The sequence below is a fragment of the Panulirus ornatus genome, chromosome 44, assembly GCF_036320965.1.
Source record: "Panulirus ornatus isolate Po-2019 chromosome 44, ASM3632096v1, whole genome shotgun sequence".
NCBI lineage: Eukaryota > Metazoa > Arthropoda > Malacostraca > Decapoda > Palinuridae > Panulirus > Panulirus ornatus.
This window is the reverse complement of record NC_092267.1, coordinates 13,819,288-13,833,098: the sequence shown is the minus strand read 5'-3', so window position 1 is coordinate 13,833,098 and position 13,811 is coordinate 13,819,288. Positions and strand designations below refer to the sequence as shown.

General features: G+C 38.7%; 2 protein-coding genes across 4 annotated transcripts in view; both read left to right on the top strand.

Moving 5' to 3' along the window:
- LOC139762764 (uncharacterized) overlaps window positions 1-13,811 on the top strand; it is a 228,242-nt gene that overhangs the window by 56,293 nt on the left and 158,138 nt on the right. The gene's annotated exons all lie outside the window — the stretch shown is intronic.
- On the top strand, window positions 3,026-3,970 carry LOC139762817 (uncharacterized). Its single transcript, XM_071687973.1, has one exon. It carries the CDS (start codon window positions 3,026-3,028, stop codon window positions 3,968-3,970), a length of 945 nt encoding a protein of 314 aa, XP_071544074.1.

Below are 13,811 nucleotides of genomic sequence, written 5' to 3'. Positions count from 1 at the left end.
AGAGAGTGGTGAGAGTAAATGAGCTTGGATAAGAGACTTGTTTGGAGAAATACCAGGAGGGATTGGGTTTAGCATGGCAAAAGGTGAGAGTAAATGAAGCATGGTGGGTGGGTGAGGAATGGGAGGTATTATAGGGAAGCATTGGTGACATGTGCAGGAGATGCATGTTTCATGCATAAAGTGGAAGATTGGCAAATTAGGAAGGGTGGTGAGCGATGGGATGAAGATGTAAAGTTGCCAGTGAAAGAGAAAAGAGAAGCATGTGGATGGTAATTACAGGGAAGGAGTGCAAATAAGTGGGGAATGTTTAAGAGAAAGCAGCAGGAACAAGACATGGGCTGTAGATAAGACATTGCAAATGAGGATGGATGTGTTGGAAATGAATTGTTTGAGTACAGTGCGTGGTGTAAGATAGTTGAATGCAGATAATGGTGTAAGGTAGGCTTCTTTTGGTGAAATATGCCTTCGACAATGCTATATAGTATTCTCTTTCCATCCTCAGATGATGATGATACAGCATTGCTGATGATGACTTCTCTTTTATGATGTTGTCATTTTTTGGCAGAGTCCTCTAACTCTGCTATTCATTGTACTGTACATGTAGTGATAATCTTCGATGCTTCACCCCAGGGATTTTTGTTTTTATTTTGTTTCTGGGTTCTGTTTCTTTTCCTCCCTATGGAGAAAATTGCAAGGCACAGCAAGCATTTATAGACCTGCATTTGTTAGAAATAAAACTAGTTCAGTTGATGAGGTGTTGATTTGAATTATTTTCATCAAATTTATCTTACGCACCCATTTCTCATCAAGATTGAAGTGGTATGGTTGCTTGTCATACGGACTCTAGGACTGGCTTTAAAGGGTGGGGGAAATGTTTCGAGCTGTCAGGTAGGTTCTCTTGTCAGTTTGTGAATGTTTAAAAGCATTATATTAACATAGAAAGTATTTCAATAGTACTGTCATTTGCATTTCTGTCACTAAAAGGCATTTGAGTACCATAGCAGTATAGTTGTACAGTTACAGGTGCTGCACTGTCACTGATCTGTTTGTACCTTGATGTCACAGTTGTTAACATTTTTCAACTGCAGATATTTTTTCTTTTTGAAATCAAGATCATTATATTTCCGTTATGTTCATGTAAAGATTACTTGCTTACTGCATATTCATAATAAGATGTAATGAATGGAATTATTGTAGTTTTGTTTAAGCTTTGAAGATTATTTGTATACTGCATATTCATAGCGAGATGTAATAAGATTATAACTCGCCAAGAAAGCTATTTATCAATAAATATAGCAAGAGGTTATTTTAATGAATCTTGACTACTATCATTATTAGATTTACCTTTTTTATTTGAATAAGTAACCATTTTATTAATAATCATGAATACTGAGATTATGCTTTTTCTATAAAACTTTTTGAAATTTCAAGTTTTCACATTTTAAATGAATTACAAATGAGAGGGGAAAAGTGGAGAGAAGAAAGGGTTAGGTAGTAGAATGACAAATTTTTGTAATTTATTATTTAAAGAGTTATACTTTGTAAAGATTTTTTCTCAACTAGGATTAAAGATAAGTATTAAAGTATGAAATTTGAAAAGATGACAAACAGAAAACCACATCTTTTGGGAACAAACAAAAGATTGTGAAATATGGGGTTCTGACTTTTTTCCCCCAGTTGATGCAATGCTGCTTAGATCTTGGGGAAAGAATGATCCTCAATTTCTTAGTGACCTTGGTCTAGGCATCTCAATTCAAAGACAGTAAAGATGAAAATGCAGCCTTCTTTTTATTTCATCACCTCAGCATGGCTGTCTAGCTATGGAATGCAAATTGGATTTTTGGTTCACGTTCTCTTTCTGAGGAACTTGAATACAAGTTGGCCTTGTTTCCTTTTGAAGAAATTCCATTTATCTGTCTTTTGATAATAGAATAGACATGACAGAAATAGAATAGACATGACAGAAAGATAGAGGATGGTAAAGGAAGAAAATATTTCAGACATCAAAAAAGAACTTCTTTCATGACTTGAATAATATGTATTCTCTTCCATGAGACTGCTAGCTCCATATGATTAACCTCAAGGTGATACCCTCTATATTTATGGTATTTGTTTAAAAGTATGAAAATTTACATGCAGTATATGTGATTAAGATAAAAGAACTAAAACATGATGTGATATTAGATTAAGATGATAGCTTTGATATTTATGTTTTCAGTCTGTAATATATTCATGCCTAATATAAAATAATTTTGCTTTTATTTGATGAAAGAAAAAATAATTGCAGTGTCTGTTTATCATCCTTGCCATAATCAATCAACATGACATGCAGATCTATTGGAGTTACATCTGTTGTCACAAAAGAAATGGAATTATGAATGACCTACATCACATAAGGGTCATGATAACTGACAGAAGAGCATTAGATTGTAAGGAAAATTATATAATGTAGTCAAGTGTGGTTATGATTGTCAATTGAAGGTAATTGTATTACCTATAGACTAAATGTTGTTAAAGTACATGAAAAAAATGGCTCGAGAAATGATGCTGAATAGTTTTAGATTTATTCATATATGTATCAGAATTTTGAGGGTCAAGTTGAATAGATAAGTAACAGAAGGTTAACTGATACCTCATGCCTTTTGTAGCATCACTGTGGATTTAAGGGTGAAACAGATCAGTACCTGTCCTTAAGTAATATCTCCACATTAGTGTTATTGCATTGATAGTACTGTTGTACTAGTGACAGCCTTTCTGTTAACATCTATATAACTAATTTGTATTTTCAGGTGTATCCCAATGCTGTAGCAGCCCTGTAAAGTACACCAATGAGAAGTAAGATGTCTGGGGTGAATATGTTGATCCTATCCTACTGGTATGCCACTTGTTTCCCCAAGGCATCAGAGTCACCTTACTTGGCCTTCAACAAGCAGCCATGTCCTCCAATTTAGGATTAGTTCTCATTTAGTGATTTGTATGTAAAGAATTCCAGATTACATTATAAAAGTTTTTTGTCCAAATAGCAATGGATCATACTCAGGCCCCAAAAAGAGGCCATCGGAGTTTCTTGCGTGCTCGAACTAAACATAAATGCTCATCTGATTCACTCCATGGTCCATGTACATACAAAGTTGGGTCAAAAGTGTTGATCAGTTACTCGTATCGAAACAACAAGAAAGGGAACAAGATTGCATTTCGCTGGACTGGTCCATTTACCGTTGAGGAAATTTATCCCAAGGGCATGTATAAAGTTACTGACAAAGAGACTCCCATCAGTGCCTCAAGGTTAAAACCTTACAAAGCTTTGAAGAAGAAAACTGCAAAGAATTTAACATGTGAACATTATGTAGATAAGTATGGCACTGGCATGGATGGTGACTCTGACAGTGCAGATAGTGTTGTTATATGTGCTGAGGAGAAAGTGGCCACCACTGAGTTCAAGCCTGTGGATAAAGAGTGGCAGGAGTCTCGTGCCTCTACCTTTGGTTTTTCTGTCCGCTGTTATCTTCCATCAAGTAAACCCCACACTATTTCAGTAACTGAACCACCAAAAGAGAAGGTATCCATGAATGCTGATGGAAACTGTCTCTTCCGAAGTTTCAGCTACTTTCTCACTGGGTCACAGACGAGTCACAAACGTTTACGTCATCTTATAGTGAAGTACATGAGGATAAACACTAGCATTTTTAGCAATCTTGCTGAGTCACCAAACTACCCAGATGGCAGTAACATGGACTGTATTGGTGAGTGGGGCACTGAAGTTGAGATTGTAGCATTTGCAAGCCTTGTTGCAACTAGCATTGCTGTTTATGGTTGCTCTGGAAGAGATGAGTCTGGTGCAACAATTTATAAGTGGCTCACCTATACTCCTAATAAGGATTTGCAGTCAGCAGCAGGTCTTCCTACATCAACAAAGATCATGTACCTTACGAACACTGATATGCATTTTGAGCCAGTACTTGAGGTGTAAATAGATAAGAACTCTCTTTGGTTAATAAACATAAGTCCAGTTCATACTTCTGCCTGAAGAGAATTCACAACTAAAGACTTAGTTATGTTTGAAATGTAATGCTGATGTAAAATTATTACATTTCGCCCTTGTTATTGTTAACATTGATTGTGGAACTAATTTATTCAAGTGGTTTGAAAATAAAAACAAATTATGTATGAAATTATTTTATTACATCCTTCTACTTATTCTCTTACATTATGGACATATAAGTTGATAATGTGAAGTTTATAATGCAAATAACTGCATATGTAATTAGCCATGTCGAGGTCACAGTATGAACAGTTTACATGACAATTAATGACAAGGCTATAGGTAGGAGGGTAATGAATATCATATGTTTCAACTAATATTGAAGAATAAGTCAGATATTGAAATTTTTTTAAAAATTTGTCTTCATTTAGCAAATACTGAATGAGCATTGGCAAGCAACAGGACAGATGGACAGAAGTGATGACTCCATGTCAGTATCCCATTTACACTTTTTAGTGCCAATGAGAATGTTGAAATTAGATTTTAATGAAAGTCATTAGAGGATTGTACTAATACACTACAGGAAAGTGTAATATTAACATTATTATGAAAGGTTTTTTTTTTCTTTTTTTTTTTTGCCGCTGTCTCCCGCGTTTGCGAGGTAGCGCAAGGAAACAGACGAAAGAAATGGCCCAACCCACCCCCATACACAATGTATACACACACACGTCCACACACGCAAATATACATACCTACACAGCTTTCCATGGTTCACCCCAGACGCTTCACATGCCCTGATTCAATCCACTGACAGCACGTCAACCCCAGTATACCACATCGATCCAATTCACTCTATTCTTTGCCCTCCTTTCACCCTCCTGCATGTTCAGGCCCCGATCACACAAAATCTTTTTCACTTCATCTTTCCACCTACAATTTGGTCTCCCACTTCTCCTTGTTCCCTCCACCTCCGACACATATATCCTCTTGGTCAATCTTTCCTCACTCATTCTCTCCATGTGCCCAAACCATTTCAAAACACCCTCTTCTGCTCTCTCAACCACGCTCTCTTTATTTCCACACATCTCTCTTACCCTTACGTTACTTACTCGATCAAACCACCTCACACCACACATTGTCCTCAAACATCTCATTTCCAGCACATCCATCCTCCTGCGCACAACTCTGTCCATAGCCCACGCCTCGCAACCATACAACATTGTTGGAACCACTATTCCTTCAAACATACCCATTTTTGCTTTCCGAGATAATGTTCTCGACTTCCACACATTCTTCAAGGCTCCCAGGATTTTCGCCCCCTCCCCCACCCTATGATCTACTTCCGCTTCCATGGTTCCATCCGCTGCCAGATCCACTCCCAGATATCTAAAACACTTTACTTCCACCAGTTTTTCTCATTCAAACTTACCTCCCAATTGACTTGACCCTCAACCCTACTGTACCTAATTACCTTGCTTTTATTCACATTTACTCTTAACTTTCTTCTTTCACACACTTTACCAAACTCAGTCACCAGCTTCTGCAGTTTCTCACATGAATCAGCCACCAGCGCTGTATCATCAGCGAACAACAACAGACTCACTTCCCAAGCTCTCTCATCCCCAACAGACTTCATACTTGCCCCTCTTTCCAAAACTCTTGCATTTACCTCCCTAACATTGTTATAATTTTTTAAGAATGTATATCACTGATGAATTGAAGTAAAATAAATAGACAAAGACCTGCAGAACTGACTTAATATTAAGAAAGTGCCTCTTAGAATTATAAGACATGTTTTTTTATTAGAAAAATATTTAGAGGGAACAGGTCTTGGCCTAGATAGTAAGTCTGTGTTAGTGTTTCTTTCACTTTTTTAAGTTTATTTTTTTCATTCTTGTTAGCTGTTTTCTGCACTATTTTTTCATTCTTGTTAGCTGTTTCCTGCACAGAGGTACTGCTAGGAACAGACACAGGATAAGTTCTTTTGTTCACGTTCACTTTAGCTATTATGTATGATACACCGAGGTTTATGCATCAATGAAAGATCGTTGTCAAACCTGTGTTCTGAGTAGCTGTTTGCCATCTTATTATATACTGATGATTTATCATTACCAGTGTATTAATGAAATAACTTCCAAAATTGACAAAGTGCAGCATCTCAAGTAATTTTGTTAAATTCAGCAATGCAAAAATAGAATTTTTACCTAAATCTATTTCTGAATTTCTAACTCTCCCTCATTTCCAAATATTGAATTTCAAGAAACGACAGTACAACCATACATTAACAAAGAATGTTGGGCATAACCATATTCTGGAAATCCCACTTGGTGAATATAACTAAATCTCCTCAGGAGCTGTAAGTTTTGTTTAAATGCCAAAATTATTTTCTAAGCAACAGAATATTCCTTATCTATTGTGGTGTCTTACCCCACTAAGGAGACTGCTCACATATCTTATATGGCACTTCTGCCTCTCTTGTAGCCATAATGGAATTAAAGCATTTTGCTGGGTTAACTTTCCTGTCCTTGCCTGTCTTCAACCATCTGTTTCTTTGTACCACAATGTTGCTGCCCTCTTTTCATTCTCACCACTGCTCTTGTGAGCTGTTACTGAGACCTGGATTAGTTGTCCAAACCTGACTGCTGCTTCTCATAGTCTCTGTGTTGAAACCAGTCACATGATTGACTTTATTGATAACTCTTCCTTTCCTTAAACAGCAAAGTTGCAGAAATCTGTTCTTTCCTTTGAATTTTCCACTATTACAAGTCAAGTTTACAAATTCTAGGAATTTCAGAATATTTTTACATTTCCGTTTCTTGTACCGTTCAATTCGCTTTCGTGCAGATTGGTCATGATTGGGTATGTTTCTGCCATGTGCTATGTTGGTTGTTTAAAAGAAGTAAGAAATTTGTTTTCTGTTAGTACTGGGGATATTGATATATGTAGATGAGATTGGGCCCATATGTTGCTCTCAGTTATGGAATTATTTAGCTGAGAGTCATAAAACATTAAACTTTAAAGATGGTGTAAGTTAAGAAGGTAAAAAAATTTAGGTATTGCTCAGCTTTCAGAATGTACTGTACTCACTAAAGTATTTCATATTAAAAGGAATCTATAGTTTTATTTTGTGTACCATATACAACTTTGATCAGAAATTAAACAATATCAGAATTTGTATATGAAATTGTTCAATATGCCTTTAAAAGGACACAAATCAGAATATTTTGGAATAGCACTTTGGAAAGCAGAGGGCTCAGCCCCCCATTTTGTATAGAATTGCAGTTTGTTGCATCTTCGCCTTCATCTTTTGCTCCAGTGACACCCCCCGCTTTTTAGAATCTGCTGTGTGTGTGTGTTGAGTGGGATGGTATATATTTTGTTTTAGATCTCTCCTGTTAGAGTGCACAAAAACAAAACAAAAGCTGATTATAGTGAGGTAGTAAGAGTATGTTTGTATACAATGGTAGGATTCTTGATTATTGTATCATGGAAATAATCACTCAGAAATGTATTATTGTTGGGGTTCAGATGGTTGGTACATTGCTATGATATTTTGACCCAAGACCTATGTAATGGTTACAAAGTTATTGAATTAATGAATGTAATTTTTTTTTGTACTTAAATGAAATAATGACACATTCTAGAATTGCAGCACAATACATTCCCTAAAGTAGTAATTGTGCAGGTGGAGTATTTTTTCTGATGTTAGATCAGCCAGTTATGTAGTGGATTCAGAGTGATTGAATTATCAAAACTGAATCATCAAAACATATTGTACATGAAAATGTAGCTATGGCGGTGTTGGAAGGATATTTACCGCATCTATACTACCCATTCTAAAGAATATCAGTTTGTTTCTTACCCCCTTCTTAAGGAAAGACATCATTAGGTGTAAAATAGAACAGCAAAGTCTGAATCATTAGTAAGTTAACTGTTACATGTTTTGTTACCCAGCTTAGAAGAAAGAAAACAAAATGACATATTGCAAGTTTATGAATGTATTTGATATACATTTTATTATACTTGATCGCCGTTTCCCGCGTCAGTTAGGTAGCACCAGGAAACATACGAGGAAAGAGTGGCCCATCCTTTCATATATACACACATACACATATATATGAAACACAAGAAATAACAACCCCCTCCCCCCGCATGTGCGTGAGGTAGCACTAGGAAGACAACAAAGGCCACATTCGTTCACACTCAGTCTCTAGCTGTCATGTATAATGCACTGAAACCACAGCTCCCTTTCCACATCCAGGACCCACAGAACTTCCCATGGTTTACCACAGATGCTTCACATGCCCTGGTTCAATCCATTGACAGCACGTCGACCCCGGTATACCACATCATTCCAATTTACTCTATTCCTTGCATGCCTTTCACCTTCCTGCATGTTCAGGCCTCGATCACTCAAAATCTTTTTCACTCAATCTCTCCACCTCCAGTTTGGTCTCCCATCTCTCCTCATTCCCTCCTCCTCTGACACACATATCCCCTCTGTCAATCTTTCCTCTCTCTCCCCATGTGACCAAACCACTTCAAAACAACCCCCTCTGCTCCTTCAACCACACTTTTCCTATTACCACACGTCTCTCCCACCCTTCCACTACTTACTCGATCAAACCGCCTCACACCACATATTGTCCCCAAACATCTCATTTCCAGCACATCCACCCTCCTCCACACAACTCCATCTATAGCCCATGCCTCGCAACCATACATCATTGTTGGAACCACAGTTCCTTCAAACGTACCCATTTTTGCTTTCCAAGATAACTTTCTCGACTTCCACACACCCTTCAACGCTCCCAGAACTTTCGCCCCCTCCTCCACCCTATGATACACCTCAGCTTCCATGGTTCCGTCCGCTGCCAAATCCACTCCCAGATATCCAAAACACTTCACTTCCTCCAGTTTCTCTCCATTCAAACTTACCTCCCTGTTGACTTGTCCCTCAACCCTACTGTACCTAATAACCCTGCTCCCATTCACATTTACTCTCGGCTCTCTTCTTTCACACTTTACCAAACTCAGTCACCACACGCACATATACATACCTATACATTTCAACGTATACATACATATACATACACAGACATATACATACATACACATGCATATATCCACAATTGCCTCCATCAATTCCCATCGCCAACCTGCCACACATGAAATGCCCCCCCCTCCCCCCACGCGAGTGCGAGGTAGCGCCAGGAAAAGACAACAAAGGCCACTGTCGTTCACACTCAAACCCAACTGTCATGCGCACAGCACCGAAACCACAGCTCCCCCTCCACATCCAGGCCCCAGAAAACCTTACATAAACGCCCATACCCGCACATGTACATACATATACCTATACATGCACATATTCATACAGCTTGCCTTCATTCATTTCTGGCACTATCCTATCCCAGAGACGTGGTAGCTTTGTGAATCAAATTTAGGAAAAAATATGTCAGTACAAGTAGTTTAAATATAGTATTCAGAATATGTTATGAAAGTTAAAGAGATGGGGCTTTACGAATATGACTCGGATCAGAATTGTACAATAGCTGATCTAGAATACTTATTAATCGTGTCATCTTAATATACAGTGACTTGTAGAGGTGTATCTTATCTGTACACATATTATCCTATGCTCATAGCCAGTTGATAATTGTGGGTAACGCTGCACTGAAAAAAATTACCAGTAATTCTTTTCCCAGGAGAATGAAGAAGGAAGAGGAACATAGACGAAAAGGATTTTCTTTTTATTTTTGAACTTTTCTGTCGGTGTTTTGTTGGGTGGAGAGATAAAAGTGGAACCCTGTCATTAACAGGGAAGGATTGCTCGCTCGTCTGGTCTTTAGTAATATGATAGTTCTCGAGCTATTAGCTGAACTCAGATAACTGGTAGTTACTGGGTGTTATTCATAAGGACGAATGATTGCATTTAGATCAATCAATAGCATAGTCCTCTTAGTTGTAAGATTACCAATGGGTATCAGCAGCATATAGGAAACAGATACTGGACATGTTTTACACACACACACACACACACACACACAAACTCTTAATATCAGAATATTCTAGTGGACAAAATTTATAGTATCTGTTTAGTGTTTCGTCATCAATAGGGTGTATAATCCCTATGAGGAAATACGAAATGTATTTCCAGAGGTTTTTTATATTCTAGTTACCGTTTTTCTTCAGTGAAGTCCAGTTTACGTAGTATGTGAGTATGATCCCTTCTCAAATATGTATCATACGTTTCTTGTCGACCTTGAGCACAGGGTTAAGATTGTCAAGTTGGGACAGAACGAATGTAGACGATGGGACAGAACGAAAGTAGACAAGATGGGGTAGATGCGAAGGTAGGCAAAATGGAATGTATTGAAGGTAGACGTAATAGGATAACGCAGGTAAACTAGAGGGGACAGAACGAATACATCATCGTTACGTAAGGTAGCCAATAAGCAGCAGGATTTAGACCACATGAGCTGGTGCAATCCTGCCAACGCTGGTCCAGCTCCGTAAGGTAACCTAACCTAACCTTAGCGAAGTGGTCGTACGACCCCAGAGCACATCGGTACGAGCCTAGGATATGATGATGGTTAAGCTTAAGTGTAGCTACGTCGTCTTTTCAGGCCCGTACCATCGTTTTCAAAGGCCTGTACCGTCATGCTGGAGGGTAGTACCGTTGTGTTCTGAGTCATGTACCATCGTGTTCACAGGGTCGTACCGTCGTGTTCATAAGCACTACCCATCGGTGCTCACAGGCTTGTACCATCGTTTTACCGTGTTGTTTGAGGCTCGTTCCGCCGTGCTCAAAGGGTCGTATCGTCGTATACAAGCGGTAGTGCGACGAAGACGCCCATTGTAGGCACGGGAAGTCGTACCATCAATATGGACCTATGTAGTGGCTAAATTGTACATTGTTACTCCTTATATTGTCATATAGCTCCTCAACCGTCTCCTTAACCCTATATGACTAACATTATGAAGACATTAATTGATCTGTAATCTTCATATTTTTCCATTTTTTTATCCTATGATAATTGTTCGCTCTGGTAAAGGGTATTATTATTTGTACACTTCTCCAGTATGGAGTCTTATGACAGCCTGGGAATTGATATAATCATCTTTATATTTCTTTTCTCGTATCATTAATAAGAGCTTAAATATTTGATTACAGGTTTATTTGTCATTCCTTATGAATACAGTGAAAGGGATAAACGTTTTGTCTTTATTTATGAGTTGTCTGTATGTCCTGTCTGTGTACAGCTGAAGACTAAACAGATGCTCTGACTGGCTCATAAATTCTTCAGAAGTTTGTAATTATTTTGTTGTCTCTTGGTGGTTGAGAAGATATGTTGCAGAGTTTGGAACGTTTTGTGAGATGGTGTTGAACTCGCTTCAGCGTAGCAATATATATATATATATATATATATATATATATATATATATATATATATATATATATATATATATATATATATATATTTATATATATATATTTTGCTGTGTCGCTGTCTCCCGCGTTTGCGAGGTAGCGCAAGGAAACAGACGAAAGAAATGGCCCAACCCACCCCTATACACATGTATATACACACGTCCACACTGGCAAATATACATACCTATACATCTCAATGTACACCTATATATACACACACAGACATACATATATACCCATGCACACAATTCACACTACCTTTATTCATTTCCATCGGCACCTCGCCACACATGGAATACCATCCCCCTCCCCCCTCATGTGTGCGAGGTAGCGCTAGGAAAAGACAACAAAGGCCCCATTCGTTCACACTCAGTCTCTAGCTGTCATGCAATAATGCCCGAAACCACAGCTCCCTCTCCACATCCAGGCCCCACACAACTTTCCATGGATTACCCCAGACGCTTCACATGCCCTGATTCAATCCACTGACAGCACGTCAACCCCGGTATACCACATCAATCCAATTCACTCTATTCCTTGCCCGCCTTTCACCCTCCTACATGTTCAGGCCCCGATCACTCAAAATCTTTTTCACTCCATCTTTCCACCTCCAGTTTGGTCTCCCACTTCTCGTTCCCTCCACCTCCGACACATATATCCTCTTGGTCAATCTTTCCTCATTCATTCTCTCCATGTGCCCAAACCATTTCAAAACACCCTCTTCTGCTCTCTCAACCACGCTCTTTTTATTTCCACACATCTCTCTTACCCTTACATTACTTACTCGATCAAACCACCTCACACCACACATTGTCCTCAAACATCTCATTTCCAGCACATCCACCCTCCTCCACACAACTCCATCTATAGCCCATGCCTCGCAACCATACAACATTGTTGGAACCACTATTCCTTCAAACATACCCATTTTTGCTTTCCAAGATAACTTTCTCGACTTCCACACACCCTTCAACGCTCCAGAACTCCGCCCCCTGAGACCAAATCTACCTGTTCGCCCCCTTACTTCAAGGAAATATCCTTTCCTCCAACCCTCTCGAAAGATTGCTATCCCTTATCTGTCATTCTTATACCCTCCCCTTCCCTCAAAATACACCACTCCACCCTATGATACACCTCAGCTTCCATGGTTCCGTCCGCTGCCAACTCCACTCCCAGATATCCAAAACACTTCACTTCCTCCAGTTTCTCTCCATTCAAACTTACCTCCCTGTTTGACTTGTCCTCAACCCTACTGTACCTAATAACCCTGCTCCCATTCACATTACTCTCGGCTCTCTTCTTTCACACTTTAACCAAACTCGGTCACCACACGCACATATACATACCTATACATTTCAACGTATACATACATATACATACACAGACATATACATACATACACATGCATATATCCACAATTGCCTCCATCAATTCCCATCGCCAACCTGCCACACATGAAATGCCCCCCCCTCCCCCCACGCGAGTGCGAGTAGCGCAGAAAAGACAACAAAGGCCACTGTCGTTCACACTCAAACCCAACTGTCATGCGCACAGCACCGAAACCACAGCTCCCTTTCCACATCCAGGCCCCAGAAAACCTTACATAAACGGCCCATACCCGCACATGAAAACATATACCTATACATGCACATATTCATACAGCTTGCCTTCATTCTCCCTGGCACATCCTAACCCAGAGACGTGTATCCCGCATTGTGAATCAAATTTAGGAAAAAATATGTCAGTACAAGTTAGTTTAAATATAGTATTCAGAATATGTTAAGAAAGTAAAGAGATGGGGCTTTACGAATATGACTCGGATCAGAATTGTACAATAGCTGATCTAGAATACTTATTAATCGTGTCATCTTAATATACAGTGACTTGTAAGTGTATCTTATCTGTACACATATTATCCTATGCTCATAGCCAGTTGATAATTGTGAGGTTAACGCTGCACTGAAAAAAATACCAGAATTCTTTTCCCCAGGAGAATCAGAAGGAAGAGGAACATAGACGAAAAGGATTTTCTTTTTATTTTTAAACTTTTCTGTCGGTGTTTTGTTGGGTGGAGAGATAAAAGTGGAACCCTGTCATTAACAGGGAAGGATTGCTTCGCTCGTCTGGTCGTTTTAATAAGTAAGTTCTCGAGTCTATTAAGACTGAACACAGATAACTGGTATTACTGGGTGGTATTCATAAGGACGAATGATTGCATTTAGATCAATCAATAGCATAGTCCTTTTAGTTGTAATATTACCAATGGGTATCAGCAGCATATAGGAAACAGATACTGGACATGTTTTACACACACACACACACACACACACACACACAAACTCTTAATATCAGAATATTATCTAGTGGACAAAATTTATATATCTGTATAGTTGT